This window comes from Sus scrofa, chromosome 5 (assembly GCF_054392235.1).
Source record: "Sus scrofa isolate SSC_HxYL_T2T_F1_AM1 chromosome 5, Sscrofa_HxYL_maternal_Yorkshire_Landrace_v2.0, whole genome shotgun sequence".
Taxonomy (NCBI): domain Eukaryota; kingdom Metazoa; phylum Chordata; class Mammalia; order Artiodactyla; family Suidae; genus Sus; species Sus scrofa.
In genome coordinates, this window is record NC_139387.1 from 49,656,053 (window position 1) to 49,683,471 (window position 27,419).

Consider the following 27,419-nt stretch of genomic DNA (forward strand, 5'->3'; position numbering starts at 1 on the left):
TCAAAGTCAGCCTTAGGATTTACATCTTTGCTGTTCTGCCATTCTTTAGGCATATTCAAAACATGAGTGAGATCAAGACTGATGTCGGCCGAGCTCGAGCATGGATCAGATTGTCTCTAGAAAAGAAGCTTTTGTCCCAGCATCTCAAGCAGTTGCTGTCAAACCAGCTGCTCACAAAGTAAGAAATTGCCTCTTGAGGCATTTCTGTTTCTATGACCTGTGTGCTTACAAAACAAATTGCATAGACTGACAAGCTGGCTTCTTCAGCATGAGTTGACTCCTGTGCACATATGCCGTTCCTTTCTAACAGGCACTTACTTCAGAAACTCTGTTTCTGACCTCATTTTGATTATATCTGGGAAGCTACAGATTTCACAGCCAAGGGCCAAATCGTGCCACTCTGATCAGACAAAAAGCTGAGTGGTCCCACAGACAGGCAATAACATCCAAAAGATGGGGTGAATTTTTGTAAACCTTATATTGTAAAGATCACAACAAAACCTGGAGTAGCAAAAAAAATTAAAAGGGTCCACAGTAAAGGGCTTCTCAGAGAATCTTGCTGTTACACTCAGTAGTTTAGAGCCAGGAAACCAATCAAGTATATATCAATTAATTGTCGACTGTTTTATTAGTTCCCTTTTACCCTATCAAGAAACCTTGGATAAAATGCATCATCCAGATAATATGTACAGTAGAGCTCATCTGAAGGCTGAGGACTTTGAGTTCTCAGAACAATGGTATGCAAAGAATTCAACACAGACCTCTGTTGGAACCTTCCCATGGTAACCCCATTCTTTTCATGACTTTGCACTTGTGTGTATCACTGTTAGATTACCTACTGTCTGGAGCATTTTAGGATGAGTCTTAATATCCAAAGAATAGATTTGATAGTGTGTGATGTAAAGTATAGCCTGTGAAACTGACCTTGTTCTCTTAAAACTGGCAACTCTCCATGTCCCTTATCCCCACGCATAGGTCATTTGCCCTTTGTGGCCAAAGTACAAAGAAGAAAATGATAATCATTTAAAATCCTTCTATATAAGGGAGTTCCTATTGTGGCGCAGTGGAAACGAATCCCGACTAGGAACCATGAGGTTTCAGGTTTGATTGCTGGCCTCACTCAGTGGGTTAAGGATCCGGCATTTAGGTGAGCTGTAGTGTAGGTCACAGACGTGGCTCAGATCTGGCATTGCTGTGGCTGTGGTGTAGGCTGGTGGCTGCAGCTCTAATTCAACCCCTAGCCTGGGAACCTCCATATGCCGCAGGTGCGGCCCTAAAAAGACAAAAAATAATAATAAAATAAAATCCTGTTACATAAAAGTGATTACTGAGTATTTCACTTTTTCTTTTATTTATTTATTTATTTATTTATTTTTTGTCTTTTTGCCGTTTCTTGGGCTCCTCCCACAGCATATGGAGGTTCCCAGGCTAGGGGTCGAATCTGAGCTGTAGCCACCGGCCTATGCCAGAGCCACAGCAATGCGGGATCTGAGCTGCGTCTGCAACCTACACCACAGCTCACAGCAACACCGGATCCTTAACCCACTGAGCAAGGCCAGGGACTGAACCCGCAACCTCATGGTTCCTAGTCGGATTTGTTAACCACTAAGCCATGATGGGAGCTCCTCTTTCTTTTTTTTTTTTTTTATTTTTAAAAAAGATATTTAACTTATGACAGTCTGTGATATTCCTTATTTTTTATTTAGCCACACCCACAACATGTGGAAGTTTCAGGGCAAGGAGAGACAATACCAGACCCTTAACCCACTAGGCTGCCAGAAATTCCTCACATGTTTTCTTCTGTACTTTCTTCTGTGCATGTTCTCTTGGTTTATTATACTGTATTCAGCACCATCTTTTTAAAATTTTTTTCTTTTTTTTTTTTTCTTTTTATGGCTGCTCCTGCGCCATATGGAAGTTCCTGGACTCAAATCGGAGCTGCAGCTGCAGACCTTTACCACAGCCACAGCAACAGCAACACTGGATCTGAGCAACATCTTGTGACCTACACCACAGCTTGAGGCAATGCCAGATCAGATCTTTAACCCACTGAGCAAGGCCAGATGTGGAACCCACATTCTCACAGACACTCTCTAGGGCTCTTAACCCCTGAAGCCACAATGGGAACTCTAACATCATTTTTTTTTAGCCTAATATTATGAACATTTTTTAAATTTTTGTTTTGCTTTTTAGGGCCGCATCCACGGCATATGGAGCTTCCCAGGCTAAGGGTCAAATTGGAGCTACAGCTGCTGGCCTACACCACAGCTCACAGCAATGCCAGATTCTTAATCCACTGAGCAGGGCCAGGAATTGAACCCTCAACCTCATGGTTCCTAGTCGGATTTGTTTCCGCTGTGCCACAATGGGAACTCCAAATACTGGCTTTACTGTTCACAGTTTGAATGGCCTTAGACAAGATCCTTAACTTCACTGTATCTCTTTTCCTCACCTGTAAAAGGAGAATGTTAATGGACTTATTTATACATGGTCACAAGGATTACATATAGTAATAACTAAAATACTTGGAAAAGTGCTTAAATGTAAGTACTTAATAAAAATGTATTATTTGGGGCAGTAGTAGTTTTGTTATTGTTAAAACTCTTCCTAGGAGTTCCCCTCGTGGTCGGCAGAAACGAATCTGACTAGCATCCATGAGGACACAGGTTCAATCCCTGGCCTTGCCATGAGCTGTGGTGTAGGTCACAGATGTGGCTCAGATCCTGCATTGCTGTGGCTGTGGCATAGGCTGTCGGCTACAGCTCCGATTCGACCCCTAGCCTGGGAACCTCCATATGCTGTGAGTTTGGCTCCCCCCCAAAAAAATTCTTCCTAAACTTTATTTTTAACAGGTGTACCATGATGTATTTTGACTTCTACAAATAAAATTCAAGTGGACATTTTTGAGTAAATATTTGCCCATGTTTCATACTATATCCCTAGGACTGAGTCCTTGAAGTAAAATTAATGAGTCAAAAGGTATGATTGGCTTAAAATAATTATTACCAACAAATTGCTTTCCTGAAATTGTCAGTTCTAATTCTGTTATTGATTGCCATCCCCCCAATGTCCCCATTAGCAATGGTCATCACTTTTTTTTTTTTTTTTTTTTTTTGTCTTTTAAGGGCCGCATCTGTTGTATATGAAGTTTCCCAGGCTAGGGGTCAAATTGGAACTGTAGCCGCCAGCCTACACCACAGCCACAGCAATGCCAGATTTGAGCCGTGTCTGCGACCTACACCACAGCTCAGGGCAATGCCAGATCCTTAAACCACTGAGCGAGGCCAGGGATCAAACCTGCATCCTCATGGGCACTAGTCGGATTCGTTTCCCCTGAGCCACGATGGGAACTCCTGGTCATCGCTTTTAAATCTTTATTACTTTGATAGACAACATGAATTCATGGGAGATTTTTTTCTTTAATTACTAAGTAGGTTAAAAAAAGTATTATTAGAGTTCTCTCTGTGGTGCAGTGGGTTAAGAATCTGACTGCAGGAGTTCCCATCATAGCTCAGTGGAACTGATTCCAACTAGTGTCTATGAGTATAGTTTCCATCCCCGGCTTCACTCAGTTGGTTGGGGATCGGCGTTGGTGTGAGCTGTGGTGTAGGCAGCTCGGATCCTGCGTTGCTGTGGCGTAGGCCAGCAGCTGTAGCTCTGATTTGACCCCTTGCCTGGGAACTTCCATATACTGTGGATGCAGCCCCAAAAAGCAAAAAAGAATCCAACTGCAGAGGCTTGGATTGCTGTGAAGTTGTGGGTTCAATCCTGGCCTGGCATAGTGGGTTAAAGCATAGTGCTGATGCTGTGGCATAGGTCACATCTATAGCTTGAATTTGATCCATGTGCCGCGAGTGTGGCCATAAAGAATGTATTATTAGGAATTCCATCATGGTGCAGTGGTTAACGAATCTGACTAGGAACCATGAGGTTGCGGGTTCAATCCCTGCCCTTGCTCAGTGGGTTAAGGATCCGGCGTTGCCATGAGAGCTGTGGTGTGGGTTGCAGATGTGGCTCGGATCCCGCGTTGCTGTGGCTCTGGTGTAGGCTGGCAGCTACAGCTCCGATTAGACCCCTAGCCTGGGAACCTCCATATGCCGCGGGAAGCGGCCCTAGAAATGGCAAAAAGACACACACAAAAAAAAGAATGTATTATTAACTCTATATGCATTCATTTTTGTGAACTGTTCTTTCTAAAGTTTCTACCCATGTTTTGTCTAAGTGGGGGTATTTATTTTTAGTGGAAGACAATGAAAAATATACTATACTATTATTTTGTGCTTGTCTTATCCTTTCCTAGGAAGCTTTATAAACGTTATGCTTTTCTGCGTTGTGAAGAAGAAAGAGAGCAGTTTCTTTACCATCTTCTTTCCCTCAATGCTGTGGACTATTTCTGCTTCACCAGTGTGTTCACCACTATCAGTAAGTCTGGAGAATTGACTGTTAAGTGAAGAGTTGCTCAGATGACTAATGGAGTAAGAGCTTTTATTTTTAAAATGAGACAGACACTGTGACAGTTCCCAGCCCACCCCCATCTTTATTTAGGAATGAAGGTTATACCCCAGCAGCCGGAAGTGCTGCTGGAAGACCTCCCTCATCTGTCAGCTCCTGTGGGAAGTGTCTCACCAAAGAAACTACCTAACCTGAGGCTGTCCCTCCTGCCAGAGCCAGCCAGCATCCCTGACTCAGCCATGAATTGTCCCAGAACTCACTGTGAGATCAGCCGAGGACTCACAGTGTCAGAGCTCGTTTTCTGCCTCAGCCCATCCTGCTTCCTCACATGTTGGTCCCGAAGCAACATTCTTCGTTCTGCTTCCCAGGAGTCCTAATCTGCAATACAAAATGGGATGCATGTGAGGAAGAATATTTTATTAAACAAAAATTCCAGTATCTTATCTGAAACACATAAATTCAGAGAATCGGTATATGATAATAATAAATTTACATAACAGCACAATCACATTTTCATAATTCAGAAAGACTTCAGGATCTTGCTCTAGAGAGTAGGTCTGGTCTTTAGAGGGAGGAAATGCTGATTGGAGATGTGTTTTGGATAAACTAAATCATAGCATTTGTTCTGTTCATTATTACTGTTCTTTTTTTTTTAGTTTTTTCATTTTTACATTTTGACTATGGTCCTTGCTTACTAATTCTTATTTGCAGTGGGTCCCTTTCCCTGCTTTGGAAAATCTTACCTGTATCAGTTGTGTTCAGCTACAAGAACAAACCGGTAGTTTTATTTTTTTTTCACACAATAAGGAGTCTTGAGCTAGGCAGTCCACAGTGCTGTCACGGGCCCAGGCTCTTTGACAATTATCAATGTGTGCTAGTCACCTCATAGTCACAAGGTGGCTATTCTCAGCCCAACTTCCAGCCCAAAGAAGGAAGGAGTGCCAGAAAAAGGGTTTTCTAAGAAATCTCAGTAAATATGACCACTATTTCACTGGGCAGAATTGTGTGACTTTTGGTCTTCTAAGTCTCTGGTAGAAACAGACAAGGAAAAATGGACTTGGAATGTTTTGGGGACCAACCTACAATATCTGTCAAGCTACTATTAATTTATTAGAAGCTAAGGTGTTATATACTATTTTGAAAGGGAAGAGCAGAGAGGGTTAGAACTCCTACCATCCTCCCAGATCTGCATATTTCTCTTCATCTGAGTAACTCTTTCATTGAAGTACTTAATGAAAGAAATATTCTGAGTCTAAGAATATTCATTTTTTTCTACTTTGTGAAATCACTGTTGTGCATCTGTGGGCCCTTTGCTGCCATGGAACCGCTGACCTTAAACAGGCTTTTTTCTGCAGTTTTTCTAATCCTGTCAGTGAAAGAAAATGAGAGTAGCCTCTGGCACCTAAAATAACATCTTGCACTAACCTCTTCTGCTTTCAGTTTCAAAAATCATTTAATTCTCATGATTACTAAACCATGAAGGTATGGCCTTTCCTGTGATATTTTCCTTTCCTTAAGCCAAAATAAAAGGACAGAAAGGGAGGTTATTGGCCCAACTGAAAATAGTTTATGTAAATTTAAGGAAATGAACCATTTATCCTCTTCATCTGGCTTACCTAATCGCACGCTGAAACGTGAGCTCATATTGTGAGGCTATGTCTGAGCACTTGTCCAGTAAGTGTTTTCAATCCTACATGTAGTCCTTTCAAGAAGGGTTTTACTTATAGCTCTCTTGTGACTAAATGAACAAAAATACTGAGAATACCTACCAAAATATTGATTCTACCCTGCTTAAAAGATAATATATATACACTGAGGGGAAAAAATGTGCTAATGTGTTTGAGCCGTCCTCATTTTTTTTTTTTTTTTTTTTTTTTTTTTAAGGAAATGGAGGTAGATGTAATGCCTAACTTTGTGTTTCCAGTTTGAGCAAAGGACAGTGATAGGACAGTGACATCTAGTGGTGTGCCTTTTGACGCAAACTTCAGAAGGGAAAGATTTGACACAGATCTCTGTATTTCATACAGATCTCTGCATCCTGGGGCTCTTCTTGCTCATGAGTCACCTTTCCCAACAGTGGTTTATAGAGGTCATGTCCCATCCAGAATAGAGGTGCCATTGTTTATTATTCTTGGCTCTACATGTTGAGCTATAAAACTGGAATGAGAAAGTTTAGAACTACAGTGCTTTAAAGCATTGCCCAGAAGAAATCAGCGACAAGAGGATGCTATCCAAGAAGTCATCTACCCCATTTTTTTTAATTTGTTTGTTTGTTGCTTTTTAAGGCTGCATGTGTGGCATATGGAGTTCCCCATGCTAGGAGTCAAATTGGAGCAGCAGCTGCCAGCCTACACCACAGCTGTAGAAACATGGGATCTGAGCCACATTTGCTACCTAGGCTGCACCTTGTGGCAACGCTGGGTCCTTAACCCACCGAGCAAGGGCAGGGATTGAGCACACATCCTCATGTATACAAGTCAGGTTCTTAACCCGCTGAGCCACAACAGGAACTCCCTACCCCCTTTTTTATGTTTTATTTAATTTTTTTTTTTTTAGGGCTGCACCCACGACATATGGAAGTCCCAGATTAGGAGTCGAATTGGAGCTACAGATGTTACAGCAACGCCAGATCCTAGCCGCAAATGCGACCTACACCACAGCTCACTGCAATACTGGATCCTTAGTCCACTAAGTGAGGCCAGGGATCAAACACGCAACCTCATTGGATTCATTTCTGCTGATGGGAACTCCTACCCTCTTTTTTATATGAAACCATTTATACTTGCTTTTGGAACAAAATTAAGAAAAACATTAAAGCAATGAAAATACTAGATAGCACAGTCAATGTTTATGTCCCCGAGTATTCCTGTGCTAATGCCTGAGATTGTTTATAAATGTAGTGGTGATGTGTATCACCATGGTGATAAACATGCCTTGCATACATGGTGATTATGTTTGTGGAAACCACCACAGATATTGGGACTTGGGGCTTACAAGCTGGACCTCATCTTTCTAGACTGGGAGAGGTTATGTTGTCATCCTGTTGTTTAAGTACATCTTCATAGATCATTAAAAAGCAATTTATCTGTGAAAGCCAACAGAATTTTTAATATATTTATTTTGTTATCAGGAGAACTTTATTGTAATTTTGTATTAATTTCAGCGTTTTTCTTTCAGTGATTCCATATAGGGCAGTGATCATTCCCATCAAAAAGCTGAGCAATGCGATTATCACATCGAACCCTTGGATCTGTGTATCGGGAGAACTAGGAGACACAGGAGTAATGCAGATTCCCAAAAACCTCCTCGAAATGACTTTTGAAGTAGGTTCAGTTAATACCTTTCTCAGCATACATAGTTCTACGCAACAATGCCAGTTTCACTTTTTCATTTCTCCTTAACTCAAATAATGTAAAGGAGTACTTAAGTATGCACGGTCATTGTGGGGATTGTATACCTAAACATGCTAATGAACATGCTAATTTATTTTGTATTTTTATTGTTATTATTTTAATTTTCTACTTGAAAGGGTGCACTTTGGGGCTTTGCCCGGTCCTATTCCCTAATTCCTAGTGCCAGCACAGAACCTAGCAAGTAGAGAACACTCAAGTAAATGCTTTCCCCACATTGTTTCTCTCCCAAACTGTAAATTGGCCCTGCTTGAACCTGAACAAAGGGACAGGAGAGCTGCTATCTATACTTTTGGCTTTAAGACTACATCGTGACATGTATAAAGTGATTTTTTTTTTTTCTTTTTTGTGGCCGTGCCTGTGGCATGTGGAAATTCCCAGGCCAGGGATCAAACCCACATCACAGCAGCGACCCAAGCCACTGCAGTGACAATGACAGATCCTTTACCCTGTCTACCACAAGAGAACTCCTAAAGTGATTCTTTTAATAATACCTTTCACTATGGTGGTCAGTTTTGAGGTCTTACCTCGTGAGGTCTTTCCATATTTTGAGTCCACATGCTCATGGACCCTGGCTTGCAGGAAAAAGACAAATGCTTGTACAGTTCAGTTAGTGCCAAGAAGTGGTACTAACTGAATGTCCTGTTCTCATGTTCTGTGGGGTCCAGGAATAGCAGTTTCCACTCAAAAGTCTTAAGAACTTATTTGGGCACCATCTCTCCAGTGGGCTCACTGTATATAAAAGATTAAAATCCTTGGCTTTTCTTTGACTACCAAGTACAGAACATAAACTGCATTATAAGTCCCATCATTGCTGTTTCCAGATTCATTTCTGCCTACTTCTTTCCATCTCTGCTGCCACAGCTAATTCAGGATGCCATCCTCCCTCACCTAGACTGCTACGGTGCCTTCTGCTGTGATGCAGAGAAGTCAAGGGCTTTGAGAACTCATAGCTCTGGTGTTCCCAACTGTTCATAGGCAGTTAGTCTATGATATTTTACAGAATTTAAAAGTCAGAATTTAGTTGACATTTATTTTCACCATTCCTATTATCGTTTCTTTATTTTGTACTTTTCCACAAAGGGTCAGGAAGGACATTGATGACTATGTGTTTTTTGTTTGTTTGTTTGTTTTGTTTTTTAAACAGTAGCATCAAAGACATTCAGATGAGGTTTGAATTCAGTTCTGCCTTAATCTTTTACTAGAAGCAAAAAATAGTCATTTTGGTGATTTTTTTAAATATCTGTAATTATTTTCTTGACCTCTCTAACTAAATCTAAATAAGATCCTTTCCCCACTAATTGAAATTGTTCTCATCCTTCAAAAGCACAAATCACTGACTCTGTGCTGTTTCTGGGTCCTCTGCACTTGTTCAATTGGATGGAACCGTGGTGCCACTGCTGAAGCCAAGAGGTAGTGGGAAGGGATCAGGTACTGAGTAATCTCTGCTCCTGTCCTTACAGTGCCAGAACCTAGGGAAGCTGACTACTGTTCAAATTGGTCACGACAACTCAGGACTGTTAGCCAAATGGCTAGTTGATTGTGTCATGGTCAGAAATGAAATCACAGGGCACACATACAGGTAAGTAAATGTCCTTGCAAGCTCAGAATTCTTTAAGACAAGAAAAGTTTTGAGAATTATTTTCATTCTAAAGTTTTCCCACTGCCTTCTGAATTTTAGTTTAGTTTTTTTGGGTTGTTTTGGCTTGATTTTGTTTATGTAATAACAAAATTTTGTTCCATATATAAAACAGCCCAAAAATACTTAAAAAAAAAAAAACTGATTGTGTTTGCTGCTAATGTTTAGTCCACAAATGTTGAAAAAGTTTAGTGTAACTCTGATTTAAAAAAAAAAAATAGATAAAAAGAGAAGCTTAAAATAACATCGGTAAGAGGAAAGGCTCTTTTGACGTTCCTAATTACAACCAGCACTCCTCCTTGAGACCATTCTCCTCTTTTCTCCTGTAACTTAACTCCCACCTGTAACTTAACTCCCACATAAATATCTAGTTTGAAGATATTCTTTGGAGTTCCTGTCATGGCGCAGTGGAAACGAATCCAACTAGGAACCATGAGGTTGCAGGTTCAATCCCTGGCCTCGCTCAGTGGGTTAAGGATCTGGCATTGCAGTGAGCTGTAGTGTAGGTCGCAGACGTGGACTGGATCTGGTGTTGCTGTGGCTCTGGCATAGGCCAGCTGCTGTAGCTCCTATTAGACTCCTAGCCTGGGAACCTCCATATGCCACTTGTGCAGCCCTAAAAAGGACAAAAGGCAAAAAAAAAAAAAAAAAAAAAAAAAATATTCTTGTTGAAACTAACACAGAATTTTAATATAGACAAGGTATGAGAAAATATTGCAGAATTATTTTAATGGTTAAATGTGACAGCAGTTTATGACTATAGAAGATAGAATGCATTTTTCAGCGATTCATACTGAAGTGATTAGGAGTAAAATGTCCTGATGTGTGTAATTTACTTTAAAATACTTTAAAAAACAAAAAATAAAAATAATGTATATGGGGAAAATGTTATATCTAGGTCTTTTTTTGTTTTGGCTTTGTTTGTTTGTTTGTTTGTTTGCTTATTGCTTTAGGGCAGCACTCGAGGCATATGGAGTTTCCCAGGCTAGGGGGTGCATTGGAGCTGCAGCTGCTGGCCTCCGCCACAGCCACAGCAACCCAGGATCCAAGCTGAGTCTGCAACCTGCACCACAGCTCATGGCAACACCAGATCCCCGACCCACTGAGTGAGGCCAAGAATTGAACCCATATCCTCATGGATACTAGCCAGATTCATTTCCGCTGTGCCACAATGGGAACTACTAGGTCATAATTTTTATAATGAAGAAAACAACCCACAGGCACTAAAATGATGGGCTTCAACCACAGTGCCATTTAAAAATACTGATTAAGGAGTTCCCATCATGGTGCATCGGAAACAAATCTGACTAGGAACCATGAGATTGTGGGTTCAATCCCTGGACTCGCTCAGTGGGTTAAGGATCTGGTGTTGCTGTGAGCTGTGGTGTAGGTCAAAGACATGGCTCAGATCCCACGTTGCTGTGGCTGTGGTGTAGGCCGGCGGCTACAGCACCTATTAGATCCCTAGCCTGGGAACCTCCAGATGCCACTGTGTGGCCCTAAAAAAAAAAAAAAAAACAATAAATAAATAAATAATACTGATTAAAGCTAGTAAAATATTGGTGATTCCGAAGTTTGTCTCTGTCCTACCAGGTTTCCATGTGGGCGGTGGCTGGGGAAAGGCATTGATGATGGAAGCCTGGAGAGAATTCTCATTGGAGAATTGATGACATCAGCAGCAGATGAGGATCTAGTAAAGCAGTGTCGGACTCCACCCCAGCAGAAATCACCCACCATGGCCAGGAGACTAAGCATCACTTCACTGACAGGAAAAAGTACCAGTAAATAGTTGGTTTTTTAATTTTCCAATGTGTTTCGAATGTTGCAGGCACCATGTGGCCATCTCATAGGAAACGGTTGTGTTAATGAATTCTGGTAAGGAGATTAAAAAGAAGAAAGCTGAGGAAAATTAATGTGAGAGAAAGGACTTTAAGAGTGTGGAGAGAAAAAAAGGGGAAAAAATAAGGCAAGATATTAACAAATAATTAAAAGCCTGACAAATTTAGATGTTGAAATCCAATCAAAACTGTATGCTCTGTTTTAATTAAGCTCTGGAAGTATGAATAAATAATATTTTGTCTGAAACATAAAGGAGGAATAAGGACAGTTATATATAGTACTCCTGCATCTAGTTATTGAAAGCCCTTATTCTAAGAGGAATTCTAAAAATTCTTCCCCCCCCCCACCCCCAACTTCCTGTAGTATTAAAATACTATTTTTAAAAAAGTGAATTCTATGGATAGAATACTATGTTCACATCCCCCCCCCCTTTTTTTTGGCTTTTTAGGGCCACACCTGTGGCATATGAAAGTTCCCAGGCCAGGGATCGAATTGGATCTGCAGCTGCCAGCTTACACCTCAGCCACAGCAACATAGGATCTGAACTGCGTCTGCAGCCTATACCACAGCTCATGGCAATGCCAGATACTTAACCCACTGAGTGAGGCCAGGGATTGAACCTGCATCCCATGGATCTTTGTCAGGTTCATCACAGGAACACCTCACGTGTCATTTTTAATAGTGCAGTAAACTTCTAATATATACTAGTGTGGTCTTTAATAGGCTGAATAATGTCTCCTGAGGGCATAAGATTTTAATCCTTAGAATCTATAAATGAGGGGAGTTCCTGTTGGGGTTCAGCAGAAGTGAAACTAATATCCATGAGGATGCAGGATTCAATCCCTGGCTTTGCTCAGTGGGTTAAGGATCTGGTGTTGCCCTGGGCCGTAGTATAGTGTAGGCCGGCACCTATAGCTCCAATTCAACCCCTAACCTGGGAACTTCATATGCCGCAGATGCAGCCCTGAAAAAAGACAAAAAAAAAAAAAAAAGAATCTGTAAATATTACTTTATTTAGAAAAAGGATCTTTGCAAATGTAATTAAATTAAGAATCTTAAGATGGGCAGAGTATCCTAGAGTATCCAGGTGGGCCCTAAATGCAGCACATGTATTCTTACAAGAGGGAGGCAAAAGGAAGTTAGACACACCCACAGAGGAGACGACAGTAGAAAGATAAGAGGCAGAAACTGGAGTGATGTGGCCACAAGCCAAGGAATGTCAGAGCCTCAAGAAGCTTGAAGAGGCCACGAGCAGCTTCTTCTCTTGACCTTCCAGAGGGAGTGGAGCCCTGACCACACCTTGATTTCTATCCCGTGATTCTGATTTCTGAGTTGTGGCCTCCAGAACTGTGAGAGAATGAATTTCTTTGGGTTTTTTTTTTTTTTTTTTTTTTTGTCTTTTTGCCTTTTCTAGGGCCACTCCCACAGCATATGGAGGTTCCCAGGCTAGGGGTTGAATTGGAGCTGTAGCCACCGGCCTATGTCAGAGCCACAGCAACGCCAGATCCAAGCCGCCTCTGCGACCCACACCACAGCTAACGGCAACGCCAGATCCTTAACTCACTGAGCAAGGCCAGGGATCAAACCTGCAACCTCACGGTTCCTAGTCAGATTCGTTACCACTGAGCTACGACAGGAACTCCAATTTCTGCTTTTTTAAGTCCCCAGATTTGTGGTAATCTATTACAGGAACAGCAGAAAACTAATAAAAGTCAGTATGTTTTAGTGAAAAATCACGGAAGTTTATCAGTGAAGTGGTTATATTTCAACTTATACACAATAACTGTAAGTAGAATAACATATACCTGAGAAGTCCTTAGTTTACTAATAAAGCAGTTTCTGTAGATATTATTATTCTGCATTTGTCAGTACATGGTAATATACTATTAGAATGCTATAGTCTATAGAAATCTCCCTTATTCCTTCTCAAATCATTCCCTTTATTCATAATTCTTTTTTGCCTTCAGAAGTAAACTTCACACCAAACACACACTAGAATAGCTAAAATGTAAACAACTGATAATACCAAATACTGTTGAGGATGGAGGACAGTGGCTACAGAGGTGCAAGTTGGATCCCCAGCCCAGCTCAGTAGGTCAAAGGATGCTGTGTTGCCACAGCTCAGCTCAGATTCAGTCCCTGGCCCAGAAACTTCCATATGCCATGAGTGCGGCCATAAAAATATGGTGAATTTATTTTATGTAATACATTAATTATGCTTATTTAAAATTTAAAAGTAGAAGTTCACATTGTGGCTCAGTGGAAAGGAACCCAACTAGTATCCATGAGGATGCGGATTTGATCCCTGGCCTCACTCAGTTAACGATCTGGTGTTGCTGAGAGCTTCAGTGTAGGCTGCAGACGCAGCTCGGATCTGGAGTTGCTATGGCTGTGGCATAGGCCTGGCAGCTATAGCTCCAAATGGACCCCTAGCCTAGGAACCTCCATATGCCAAAAGTGTGGCCCTAAATTAAAAAAGTAAAATTGAATTAAATTAAAAAGTAGATTTCAGTTCAGTCCTTATAAATTATTACGGCTTCTAAATCAGTCTGATTTCATGGGGGTATTAATCTTTTGAGAGGTCTTATCTCCTACTTTTGGTCATATTTTCTTTACTTAATAAGCAGAAAAACAACTTTTCTTTTGGTTTTTTCAGGGCCACACCCATGGCATATGGAGGTTCCCAGGCTCAGGGTCGAATCGGAGCTGCAGCTGCCAGCCTACACCATAGCCACAGCAACATGGGATCTGCGACCTACACCACAGCTCAGGGCAATGCTGGATCCTTAACCCACCGAGTGAGGCCAGGAATCAAACCTGTGTCCTCATGGATACTAGTTGGGTTTGTTACCACTGAACCACAACGGGAACTCCAGAAAAATTTTAAATAACATGAAACTCAGAAATGGCTAACTTGGTATTTTTTCAGTGTGTGCTGATCACTACAGGGTTCTTTTGAACTGAATAAAACCTTTCAAAATAGATCTTCATGTTGAAAAGAGAAAATATTCAGAGAAAGATAAAAATTAAAAAATTATTAGGAACTGAAGAGAACACAGAATCAGTCCTTTAACCATAAGAGGTTTCCATTTTAATAATTTTATATGTTGGTGTAAGAAAAACTTGAGTTTTACTTGAAAAATGTTTTATGCAAGAAATCCTCTAGCAGTATGAATTCAAAGATTCTTAAATTCTAGAATCTATACATTTGTTTTATGTAGTATGATGTATGAGTTCAATTTAAGAGCTAATCTCAAAAAAGGGGGGGGGGGGAGGTTTCCTGTTGTGGCTCAGCAGGTTAAGAACCCATCTATGAGGATGCGGATTCGTCCCTGGCCTCGCTCAGTGGATTAAGGATCCAGTGTTGCCGTGAACTATGGTGTAGGTCACAGATTGCATCTTGGATCCCTCGTTACTGTGGCTGTGGCATAGGCTGGCAGCTGCAGCTCTGATTTAACCCCTAGCCTGGGAACTTCCATGTGCCACAGATGCAACCCTAAAAAGCAAAAAAAAAAAAAAAAAGCTAATTATAAGAGTTCCCAGAGTTTCCATCGTGGTGCAGTGGAAACAAATCCAACTAGGAACCATGAGATTGCGGGTTCGATCCCTGGCCTTGCTCAGTGGGTTAAGGATCCAGGGTTGTTGTGAGCTGTGGTGTAGGTCACAGACACGGCTCGGATCTGGCGTTGCTGTGGCTCTGGCATAGGCCAGTGGCAACAGCTCCAATTAGACCCCTAGCCAGGAAACCTCCATGTGCTGAGGGTGCGGCCCTCAAAAGACAAAAGACCAAAAAAATAAAATAAAATAAAAGAGTTCCCTGGTGGTTTAGGGGTTAGGACTCAGTGGCCCAGGTTCAATCCCTGTTTTAGGAATGATCCTATTTCAAGTCACTGCACAGCATAGCTAAAAAAAAAAAAAAAAGAAGAAGAAGAAGAGTTAATCACGGAGTTCCTGTCGTGGCTCAGAAACTAATGAATCAGACTAGGAACCTTGAGGTTGAGGGTTTGATCCCAGGCCTTGCTCGGTGGGTTAAGGATCCAGCGTTGCCATGGGCTTTGGTGTAGGTCTGACGCAGCTCGGATCCTACATTGCTGTGGCTCTGGAGTAGGCCGGCGGCTACAGCTCCAATTAGACCCCTAGTCTGGGAACCTCCATATGCCACAGGAGCAGCCCTAGAAAAGGCAAAAAAGACAAAAAAAAAAAAAAAAAAAAAAAAGAGTTAATCACTACAAGAAAATACCGAGTATTTAATCTTTCTCTTTTTACTTACTTCTGTCCCTGGATAAAACCTATTTATCATCTTTTTTTCTTTCCCTTCTTTTTCTCCCTTTTTTCTTTTTAAATTATTCTTGGGGTTTGGGAGGCAAGGTTGCTTTAGATTCCATTCAAGCAGCTCACCAAGCTCTCCCTCAGGAAACGAGGCCTGGGTGAGCAAGTGCCGGCTGAGAGAATGAAGCGGTGCCCAGATGGATAGACTGGCCAGAAAGAAGCAGTTCTGGACTTCAGTCAAGGTCTCCCTGTGCACCTGACATCTTCCCTTTACTTACTTTATTTATTTATTTGTTTATTTACTTATTTCATTTTTAGGGAGGCACCTGCAGCATATGGAAGTTCCCAGGCTAGGGGTCGAATTGGAGCCATACCTGCTGGCCTGCACCATAGCCACAGCAACGCCGGATTGGAGCCATGTCTGCAAACTACTCCGGCAGCTTGCAGTCATGCCAGATCCTTTACCAACTGAGCGAGGCCAGGCATCCAGCCCAACTCAGGGGCACTCTTAACCCACTGAACTACAACGGGAACCCTTTCCCTTTATTTCAAACACAACAGCAAAATACACATACCAAGTTAGACATTGAGCGCTCCAGAAGCCTTGGTCTGTGCTGGCTAAGGGACTCAAGGTGAGTGGGATAAGCAGGTACCTGAAGAAGATACTGTGTGTCTTTCCCACCTCACTCCTTTTATCTGGGCACTTGCTAGCACTTTGTGACAGGCACCATGCCAGGTGATTTACACCTAATATCTCATTCACTTTTCCCAGTGACCCATGAGGTGTGTATTTCCCTGGTTTTAGGTTGAAGAAACTTAAACTTAGAGGTAGGTAGACATTTGACCAGGGTTATAGATTGCAGGTGGTAAGACTGGGATTTGAATCCCAGAGGGCTCTCAGATTCTTTTTTATCCTATATGCTGATACACCTCTCACTTGGCCAGACTGGCTAAGGCAAGTTTCACAGAGCCCCTGACAAGCCAGCCTGCTCTAGTGGAGTGTTTCCTACACAAGCAGGCACAGTTGATGCCCTGTAGTACTTCGGTTTATTTCTCTTGCATGAGAATTTAGCCATTGTTCATTATTTTTCAGAACCCAATGCTGGACAGATCCAAGAAGGAATTGGAGAAGCTGTGAACAATATTGTGAAACATTTTCACAAACCTGAAAAAGAGGTATGCCGGACTATAAAACTTAATATGGTAGGATTTTAAAGCTGCTTTTATACATGATACATAAGGCAGTCAAAGATGCTTTAATTTTCAAATGTAAGCTTTCTAATAGCTGCAAAAACGTGCTTCATAACTACCCTCAGCACTTGTTCCTCTAGTGTTTTTCTTAAACATGGATGCAGGAGCTTATCCTTTGGTGCTTTGTGTTACGCTCCACAGAGAGGAAGCCTCACCGTGTTGCTCTGTGGAGAGAGTGGCTTAGTGGCAGCACTTGAGCAAGTTTTCCACCATGGCTTCAAATCTGCTCGCATCTTTCACAAGAACGTTTTCATCTGGGACTTCATAGGTAAATTAAAGCAGGTGTATGTTATTATAAGGTTAGAAAACTCAGCGACCCGGGAATTTGAGTTGAATAAGGGTTAGTGATACGGTATATGTTTTTCAAAGTAAATATCAAATAAGCAGTATCTGTGCTTTTCATTCAATTCAACAAATATATGTGTCTACAATATTCTAAACATTACTCTAGACGCTCAAGATATATACATCAAGATAAAAATAAAACATTACAACATTTTAAGTCAACTACTTCAGTAAAAATTCTTTAAAAAGTAAACAAAACTTAAACATTCCTATGATTGGAGTTCCCTGGTGGCCTAGTGGTTAAGGATTTGGCATTGTCACTGCTATGGCTCTGATTATTGCTGTGGCTCAGGTTTGATGCCTGGCCCAGGAACTTCCACTTGCCATGGATGTGGCCAAAAAAATATTTCCTATGGTTGACAAACTTATGAACTGTTGGGGGCAGGAGGACAAACAATATACAAAAACGTAACAAATAGGTAATTCATCTAATATGTTGGAAGGTCATCGTTGATCTGGAAAAAAAAAAAATATAGCAAGGGGAAAGGAAGTGAAATGGGAGTACTTTTTCAAATGGGGCCATTATAGGCTTTGTAACATTTGAACAAAAACTTGAAGAAAGTGAGGAAGTAAGTCTCAGAATATGGAGAGGAGGGTACTCCAGGCTGAGAGAAGTAACCTAGCAAAGGCTTGGCCTTTTATGGAGTAGCAAGGAGGTGAATATGACTGGAGCAGATTGAGGGAGAGAGAGTGGCAGGTATTGGGAGAGAGAAAAGGTTTGTACTGCCAGAGCCGGGTTGTGCAGGACCTTCTAGGCCTTTGGAAGCACTTTGGTCTTTATTCTGAATGGAATGGGAAATCATTGGAAGGCTTGGAGCTAAGGAGTAACATGATATAATTTATGTTTTAAAAGGATTACTTTGAGATCCTGCTCTGTAGCACTGGGAACTATATCTAGTCACTTATAATGGAGCATGATAATGTGAGAAAAAACCATCTATACATGTATGTGTAACTGGGTCACCATGCTGTAGAGTAGAAAATTGACAGAACACTGTAAACCAGCTATAATGAAAAAAAAATAAAAATCATTATATAAAAAATAAATAAAAATAAAAGGATTACTCTAGGAGTTCCCTTGTGGTGCAGCAGGATAAGCATCTGGCATTGTCACTGCAGCAGCTTGGGTCACTGCTGTGGCACAGGTTCAATCCTTAGCCCAGGAACTTCCACATGCTGTGGTACAACCAAAAAAAAAAAAAAAAAAATTACACTAGCAGTCCAATATGGTAATCACTAGCCACATGGCCACATGTGGCTGTTTATTGTTTTAATTAATTAATTAATTTTGGGGCTTTTTAGGACCACACATGTGGCATATGGAAGTGCCCAGGCTAGGGGTCAAATCGGAGCTGAAGCTCCACAGCCACAGCAATGAGGGATCTGAGCCACCTCTGTGACCTACGCCACAGCTCACAGCAACAACGGATCCTTAACCCACTGAGCAAGGCCAGGAATCGAACCTGAATCCTCATGGATACTAGTTGGGTTCATTACCACTGAGCCACAACGGGAACTCCTCACATGTGGCTATTTAAATTGACCTAATTTAAATTAAAATTAACATTCACTTTCTTAATCACATCAGCCCTGATAGTAGCTATAGAATTGGACCTTGCAGATATAGTACATTTCCAACATCAAGTTTTATTGGAATGTGCTGCTCTAGCTTCCTAAGCTTTGTACTCTTTATTTTGATATGCAGCTCTTCTACAATTCCCAGTGTACTTTGATGGGGTGATTAATCATTTTGTGTTTCATTCAGCCTAGATGAAGTAGTTGATTTTTTGTTTTGCTTTTTAGTGCCACACCTGTGACATACGGATGTTCCCAGGCTAGGGGTCCAGTTGGAGCTACAGCTGCCAGCCTACGGCACAGCCCCAGAAACACCAGATCCGAGCCGCGTCTGCAACCTACACCACAGCTCAAGGCAACGCTAGATCCTTAACCACTGAGCGAGGCCAGGGATCGAACCCGCATCCTCATGGATTGTAGTTGGGTTCATTAACCACTGAGCCACGAAAGGAACTCCCTGAAGTAGTTGATTTTATCCAGTTTTTAGACAAAGGAAAGTTGACAAAGCAAGGCCACATAGGAACTCCTGGAATTTTTTTCTTTTGGAACTCCTGGAATCTTACTGCTTCTGCTTCCACTGTGTCTGTACATCACTCTTCCTCAGATTTACTGAATCATTTCCATTTTAAGAATTTTGTTGCAAAGTGTTAACCAGCCATTCTGTAGCTAGAACAGAGGGCACTACCTTAGTAGCTGCCAAGTCTTTGCAGTTTACTACTAGAAAGCTCCAGTCTTAGCAGATAAGTCCATGTTTGTTTTCTTCTTTACTGTCAATTGCTGTTTCTTGAAGATGTTCTAAAGAATGTTCTAAAGAATTCCTTCTGGAAAGCACTCTAGATTAGAAAATAAACTTCTAGAAGCATATTGTTCTGCCATGAAACATGGGCCTCTAGAATTTATTGTGAAACCAGTGATAATGGTTTTGATTTCAGGAATGGCTATAATGTAAAGCATCATTTGTGTTTCCGGAATAAACTAAATGATTTATCTTTTTGTACATGATGTATTGATGTGTAGTATGATGCAATTCTGGTTTCCTTCCCCAGAGAAAGCAGTTGCTTATTTTGAAACCACTGACCAGATTCTAGACAATGAAGATGACGTCCTCATTCAGAAATCATCCTGCAAAACCTTCTGCCACTATGTAAATGCTATTAATACTGCACCCAGGAACATTGGGAAGGATGGCAAATTCCAGATTTTAGTTTGCCTTGGAACACGGTATAAAGCCAGCTCTTGACTTTCCCTATCTTTGTCATACGTTGAACAAGAGTTTAGAAGGGAATATACCAAATCATGTGCCTTGCAAAGCTCTCCCAGGGGGTTTTTTCACTCCAGGTCTTCTGAGACTGGGGTTTATTAGGTGCTTGTTATGTGTTGGGTACTGTACTGAATACTTCACATACATTATCTCATTTAATCTTCCTGTCACTTGACCACTACCACTAGATGGGGTAGCAGTTGATACCCCCATTGCATAGAGGAGAAAACAGAAAATAGAAGAGGCACTGATAAGTTAACAGATTTCTCCAAGGTCAGAGGCAGAGCCAAGATTCACCAGTCTCATTCCAGAGCCCACAGCTCTGAACCATTACACAGTACTGGCACCAGACGTAGGTAGATAGGTAGTAGGTAGACAGGTAGATAATTAGACACATCAGCACATACACACATGTATAGTTACTACGAAGAGCTTGTATAGTGTGTATACGCTACCATGTTGCTTTAAATTTAATAACATGAGATTCTTACTATCTAAATAATTTTTTAGCTATATAAAGTCTCCTCCTTAAGACAATTTCCTACCCCTTTCTTTTTTAAAAAATGACATATAAGAGCTGTACAATCCATTAATTTTATTATTTTATTTTATTTTGCTTTTTAGGGCCACAGGTGTGGCATATGAAAGTTCCCAAGCTAGGGATCAAATCAGAGCTGCATCTACGACCTATGCCACAACTTAACGGCAACACCAGAGCTATAACCCACTGAGTGAGGCCAGGGATCAAAACTGCATCCTCATGGTTGCTAGTTGGGTTTGTTACCTCTGAGCCACAATGGGAACCCAATCCATTAATTTTAAAACAACTCTCAGAATTGGAAGAAATGAAACAGAAACCTTAATATTTTTTAAAGTTATTCTTGAAGCATTTGTTTTCTTCTAATCCCCTAGAGCCCCAGAGAAAGTTTCAAGATAGCCTAGTGGCTGTCCTTGTCATGAAGGTGCAGAGGTATTCAGTGAGGATGTGTTAGCTCCTTAGTGACAGCTAACTAATATCAGTGTAAGAGGAAATACTGAAGATTGAGATTCTGTCCAGAAACAACTGGTTTACTGAACTAAGTTCTGTATTCCTCTTAACCAAAGGGACCCAATTGCAGCTGTGCTTTTAAAGTTCCTTCTTGTTTTTTTGTGGGTTTTTTTTTTTGTCTTTTCTATGGCCGCACTCACAGCATATGGAGGTTGCCAGGCTAGAGGTCTAATCAGAGCTACAGCCGCTGGTCTACACCACAGCCACGTCTGCGACATACACCACAGCTCATGGCAACACCGGATCCTTAGCCCACTGAGCAAGGCCAGGGATCGAACCCACAACCTCATGGTTCCCAGTCGGATTCGTTAACCTTTGAGCCACAGCAGGAACTCCTTAAAATTCCTTTTGAACATGATCCTTATCTCCTTTTATCTCTTTACTGTTCTGATTTTAGACCAGTCCGACCCCTCTTTTGGTTTTAAAATCTTCTTAATGTTTTTCTGCTTTGATTTTGTTCCTTACCTTGTTATGTTGTGTAAGTTTTTTTGTTTTTTGTTTTTAATGCTAGTCCCTGCAGCTTAATGGAGTCTTTCTTCCCAAAAAGTCAGCATTGGCTTGCCTTGCCCTGGATGTCTGAGTAAATCTCTGTAAAAAGAATGCAAAATAATATTCTGTCCCTTTTTAAAAGTGATATTATCAGAATAGGGAATTTCTTTAATATGTGTAAGTCCTCATAGCCAACTTGTGCAGACCCACTTTTAAAATCTGATGGGTGTGCCATTAGCTTACACTGTCTCATTACTGTATCTTTTTAACCAGTAATTACCCAACTACTGGACTTGGGTTTCCTCTCTGGTGATCTCAGAGGCTTAGCTAGATGTTGCCCCATCCAGCCCCATACCTTCCCCTGAAAGCGCTGCATGCCTTGTTCTGCAGCAGAGGCAGCTGTGCTCAGGACTTGTTTCTGTCTGCCTCTGTAGGGATCGCCTGCTCCCACAGTGGATTCCGCTGTTAGCCGAGTGTCCTGCTATCACCCGAATGTATGAGGAGAGCGCCCTCCTTCGAGACCGCATGACCGTCAACTCCCTCATCCGCATTTTGCAAACCATCCAGGACTTCACCATAGTCTTAGAAGGATCACTCATCAAAGGAGTGGATGTGTAACCCAATTAGCTAGAAACTCTCAGTCCAGACCCCTTGTTCCTGAACCTTCCCCAGCAGTGGGGGCCCGATGCGGACTTGTCTGATGAGGTAGGGAGCCACTAGGGGGCAGCACACCATATCCCCCAATTTGAACAATCCTCATGCTGCAGACAAGGTTAAATGCTGTATTGTAGTTCATTTGAACCTGGAATTTAGTATAAAATAGAGTATTTTCATGTGTTAGATGTGTGTAAATATGCTCTCTTCTTTAAGAAATTATATTACTCTAATAAGATACTTTTCTTAGATTGAAAATTCCTGTGATTTAAAATAAGTAGTTTAAAAGTATTGGGAGTTGGGGGGTAGGGTGGGGAGTGGTGCTAGTCAGGAAGAAGCCAGTAAACATGTAAATATAGTACAAGCCGGCGGGGCTCTTTTTTCCTCCAGGTATCACACAGAATGCATTGTTACATCCTGGCCATCCATCCCAGTTCCCATCCTTTGTATTGTGAATGTAGACAACTTTACCTACTGTATGGGGTAGGAGTCCTCACTTGTGTCTTTTAAGTTTCAAATAATTTCCTACATTTGAATCGAGTCACTTTTCCAGTCTTTTGGAAGAATGTTTCCGTCAGCACAAGATGAAGATATAATTCAAATATTTTGAATACTGGACCCCAGGAGCTTGGCTGAACTGGAAAGAGAACACACAAAGTCCTGAGAAGTGTGTTAAATTGTGGGATTATAACTTCTTTACACTTTGGAAAGATTAGCCTAGACTAACTTCATTCTTGGCATTTTTATTCTTGTTATTTGAGGTACTTTGGGGAGACGTGATTTTCAGAGTGTTGGCCTCATAGTTGGAAGAACTGCAAACAGCGGTTTGATTCTGTACTTTTAATTTGGCCACCTCAACCCGGGAGTGGTCCCTTACCTCTTCAGGATAACCACAAACCCAGTCTTTGTTAGGTTCCAGTCAACCCCCCCTCCCCCCGCATGCCCATCCCCCCTCAGGAAAAGGAAAGAATGTCTAAGAAGGGGGAGGGCTCTGTGTGGCTTGGAATGTCTTTGTGAAAGTATTTGTTGACCATGATAATGCAAATAACCGAAGAGCAGAGAAAGAATGAACTCTTTCTGGGTGTTTCAGGGCAAGCTTCACGTTCCTTTGTAAGCGGGACGGTAATGTAAAACAACTGGCCCAGAGAAGGGCAAAGCCAGTTCAGCACAAGACTGGCAAAATGGAAGCAAAACAAGAGGCAACAGTTTTTAAAGACCAAACGTTGTGAGTAACTTTCCAGTTTGGTATTTTGTAAGAAAGATAAATACATGTGATGTTAGCTTGTTACCTTAAGTCCTCATCTTATGTTGGGTCCTGTAAGTCTAATTAGGCATTTGCACATTGTTAGCAGCGAAATTGTCTCAGCAGAGCTCTAGATTTTATTCCCAGTTGTGGCTGAGAAACCCAGCCACGGCCTCTCAGGACCCTTGTATAATCCGAGGGTCCTGGGCTTTAGCCAACAGTGTTGTTTCTCTTTTTTCCTGGAGAAAGAAACTAATGAAACAAGTGCCTCCCTCCCTTTATCAAACACTGTATTCAGCCAAGGCCCACCCTCTTTTAATCTGTGACGAAGAAAGCACTTGAGGAGAGAAGGGGGAATTGAAGGGAGCATTTAGAATCCCACGAAAGGGTTTAAGATGGTTCTGGGTGATCTGGGTAGACCAGAAATTTGTTTGCCTGCAGCTAAAGTGTGTCTCTGGTGGTGTGGGTCTTCCAGGGATGTGGCAATTCTGTTATGGGAGACATCCAGAACCTGTTTCACAGCAGGCTCTTCTTGTTTCAATGATGAGAAATCATAGAATGATCCAGTCCAGGGTTTTGTTCTTGTTACCCTTTCCAAAGGCCATGCTTCTGACACACTCTGGGCAAACAGAGAGATGACTTAGACTAGCATGCTAGAATTGATTCATGTAGTCCCGCCTTCTCATTTATGGGATGGGAACACTTAAGGATCCGAGAGATTAAAGTATTACCCCTACTCCTGGTCAGTGACAACACAGGGTCTAGAATTCCTTTTCTTTTTTTTTTTTTTTTTTTTTTCTTACACCAGGCTGCATGAGACAGACCCCCAATGCATTCTTATTAATAGTCTTTCTACCTTTGGATCTTTATTTATCCACCTATACAGGTAGGACATAAGGATGAATATTCATTTGTAATAATCATCTACAAGGATTCATATTCATTTTAACAAATTGTCCTCAAGTTATAGAGAATTACACCTGTTGTGAAAACTAGGAGCAAAATTTGATTGGGAAGTCTATGAATAAAACCATTACTCTAAGGCGTTCCCATCATGGCTCAGTGGTTAACAAATCCAACTAGGAACCATGAGGTTGTGGGTTCGATCCCTGGCCTTGCTCAATGGGTTAAAGATCTGGTGTTGCCGTGAGCTGTGGTGTAGGTTGAAGACACAGCTTGGATCCCAAGTTGCTGTGGCTGTGGTGTAGGCCAGCAGCTACAGCTCTAATTAGACCCCTAGACTGGGGACCTCCATATGCCGCGGGTGCAGCCCTAGAAAAGACAACAAACAAACAAACAAATTACTTTAAAAAGTAATGACCCACCCAAAGCATTATACCTAAAGTCTTACTATCATCTGACTATAGTGGTGAAACGACTAATTTCAAAAAAAGCGAATCACACCAAAGCAGACATATCCTCCAGATGCCAGGCCCTTTAAAGTGGTCACCTTGGGAGTCCTTATACTAATACATAAGCCAGTGATAGAGCCAGTGTTCCAAACACCTGGGACCTCCTCGTGAGCTGCCTGAGTGACTTACAGCTCCTTCTTTTGAATATTGCCAGTGATGGTAAATGTTGACCTTTAGGAAAGAAATATCGTATTTGGAGACAACAGGAGGTCCTTATGTTCCAAGTTGATGAATGTAAAGGACATGTAAGCAGAGTTTGGGGTCACAGTTCTAAAGAAGTGAGATGATTCTTATGTGACTTATATATCTCTGAACCAATATCTAAATATTTTGAGCAGGACAGTAGCAGAGTCCTTAGAATAAAAGTACATGTAAATGTACATAGCCTTCTGAGCTGACTTTTGAAAGTTATTCAGAGGTATACTTTCTGCTATGTTCATTTTTTAAATTAATATAATTCCTTTGTCATCACACCTCAAAATACATAAAAGCCAATTTTGTAATTTTTTTTCCTTAAGATAAATTAAAGGTAATGTCTGAGGTCAAAATCAGTGTTCTCACATAATCGTAGCTTAAGAAGAAATTTCTTTTACACTAAATTGTCAAAAATATTACCTCTTGAAACATTTCTAAGTGTTTTTCAAATGTCCAGAAACTCCTAATCTCAACCGTTGTGACACAGCAGCATTACACTCATGTTGGTATTATGTGTGAGACCCTAAACTGTGCTCTGCCCAGGGACTCATTAGCGCCTTGAGAATGACTAAGGCTCAACGTGGAGTAGCATAAAGGACTGGAGAAAAATGGGCTACTGAAAAGAAAGTAAGACCTCCCAACTTTCCCCACCCTCTTTCCCACCAGGTGCAAGAATTTGATAGGAGAAACCTAAAGCTTGCAAAAGTTTGTGATTTTTCCCTCTAAAATTTATTTTAAATATGTCCCACATTTTTGTACCTTTTGTAATCCTGTGGTATTTACTTTCACATGGCTTTTAAAAAAATTATTTAAATGAACTTCTGTCCCACTGTAAGAATGAGACAGGGGAAATCTCTAATTGCTCCTATTTCCTTTTTTGGCAATAAAACACTGTTGTATTATGTAAATGTAGGTAAAAAAGGATAGAGACTATCTGTAACAGTTTATGTGTAGTGAACGTTGACACCTCTGAGATATTTTGAAACATGAGGCAACAAATAAGGACCTCGGATTCCCCAGGGAAATATTTATTTGACAGCATTGGGAGTGTAGCTCTTAATAATGAAACAGCTTCTTTCTGCTAAGAATGATCATTTTTCAGTAGATTTTTCATTTTGAGAACTGTGAGTATTTTCTCTGTCAGATTTATATAGAACCTGGTCTAGCCTTTACACCATTTGAAAGGACAATCTGAACCTTAGCTATTTATATTTCAGTATTAACACACCTTCATTGATTGAAAATGGAGTCTGGAGATCTTCTCTACTTTTATTAAGTGAATCCTATTCCCAAGTCATCCACTATATTTGAAGTCCGTGTTTCTTATATAAGTATTTGTTACCTTACCCTTTCACATAAAAGGAGACAGAAATAAACAATAAACTACAAGGTCTCTTATTTCTATTAAAATACTTTATAAATCTCTTGAATCAAAATGATTTCCAAGCTTTCTGAAGAGGATGCCAACGGAGTGTGATCAGAATAATTCAAGGAGAACCTTATCCTTTCAGATCTTAGCAGACCTGATCCTCCTCTCAAGGACAAAATAAAGATTGGCTCCAAAAATGTATCACATTGAGCATTTAATACCAGAGTAGAAAAAAATCAACCAAAAAATTTCTCTTCATTAGAAGGAATCCAGGGTATCCTTGGGTAGAGTGGGAGAGAATCATGCTTGACTAGATTTCCTAAATGTTTTGCGTGTGGCTCCAGGCTCTATTCCAAACAACGGACAGATCTTGGTAACAGTAGAGAGGTACAGTAAGAGTTCCTGTTGTCAATCAAATGAGGGTGTTAAACATACAGAAAAAGTCCTCTGTGTTACACTTGAACCATGTATAAATGTACTCTGTGTATCTTTTTTTTTAAATGAGCATTTCTGCATTTAAATTATATTGTTTTTCTTGGTGTTGTTAACAGAATGCATCAAAACTGGATTTTTTAATTTCTCATCTGAACATAATTAAAATTTAAAGAGTATTGTGATATCAAGCACTTTAACATACGTTATCAGAGAAACTGATGTGGGTTTTTCAGGTTTTGGAGTACATTTAAATATGACTTTTCATGCTTTGTTCTTTACAAATAAAACTGTGGGGTTGATACTTTGTTTTGCTTCATTATTATAGATTTGTAATACTAAGCAGTTCACGGGAGCAAGTGACTTCAGAAAGTAGAGAGATAAAACCATTATGAGAGAGAAAACTACCTAAAACTATTATGCAGTAGAAATGCTGCTGGGCAACTGGTTATCCAAAAGGGGTTAGAAAAAAGAAAAAAAAAAAAACAAAAAACTTGAGCCCTACCTCACACCATACAGGAAAATCAATTAATTAT

The 27,419-nt window shown here is 40.9% G+C and overlaps 1 protein-coding gene across 8 annotated transcripts in view; it reads left to right on the forward strand.

Moving 5' to 3' along the window:
- Positions 1-27,187, forward strand: part of DENND5B (DENN domain containing 5B) — a 293,655-nt gene extending 266,468 nt beyond the window's left edge. For 5 of the 8 annotated variants that reach the window (XM_084956381.1, XM_021092090.2, XM_021092093.2 and 2 more), the window contains 9 exons: positions 50-178; positions 4,301-4,422; positions 7,630-7,775; positions 9,326-9,444; positions 11,095-11,282; positions 16,703-16,785; positions 17,002-17,128; positions 19,827-20,001; positions 22,013-27,187. In XM_084956381.1, coding sequence (XP_084812507.1) covers positions 50-178; positions 4,301-4,422; positions 7,630-7,775; positions 9,326-9,444; positions 11,095-11,282; positions 16,703-16,785; positions 17,002-17,128; positions 19,827-20,001; positions 22,013-22,196 — 1,273 coding nt within the window. In that variant the 3' untranslated portion in view covers positions 22,197-27,187. Of the gene's footprint in view, positions 1-49; positions 179-4,300; positions 4,423-7,629; positions 7,776-9,325; positions 9,445-11,094; positions 11,909-12,173; positions 12,333-16,702; positions 16,786-17,001; positions 17,129-19,826; positions 20,002-22,012 lie in introns of those variants that run through there. The other 3 variants (XM_084956379.1, XM_084956380.1, XR_014803666.1) reach the window with 2 other exon arrangements.
- Positions 27,188-27,419: the final 232 nt, after the last annotated feature.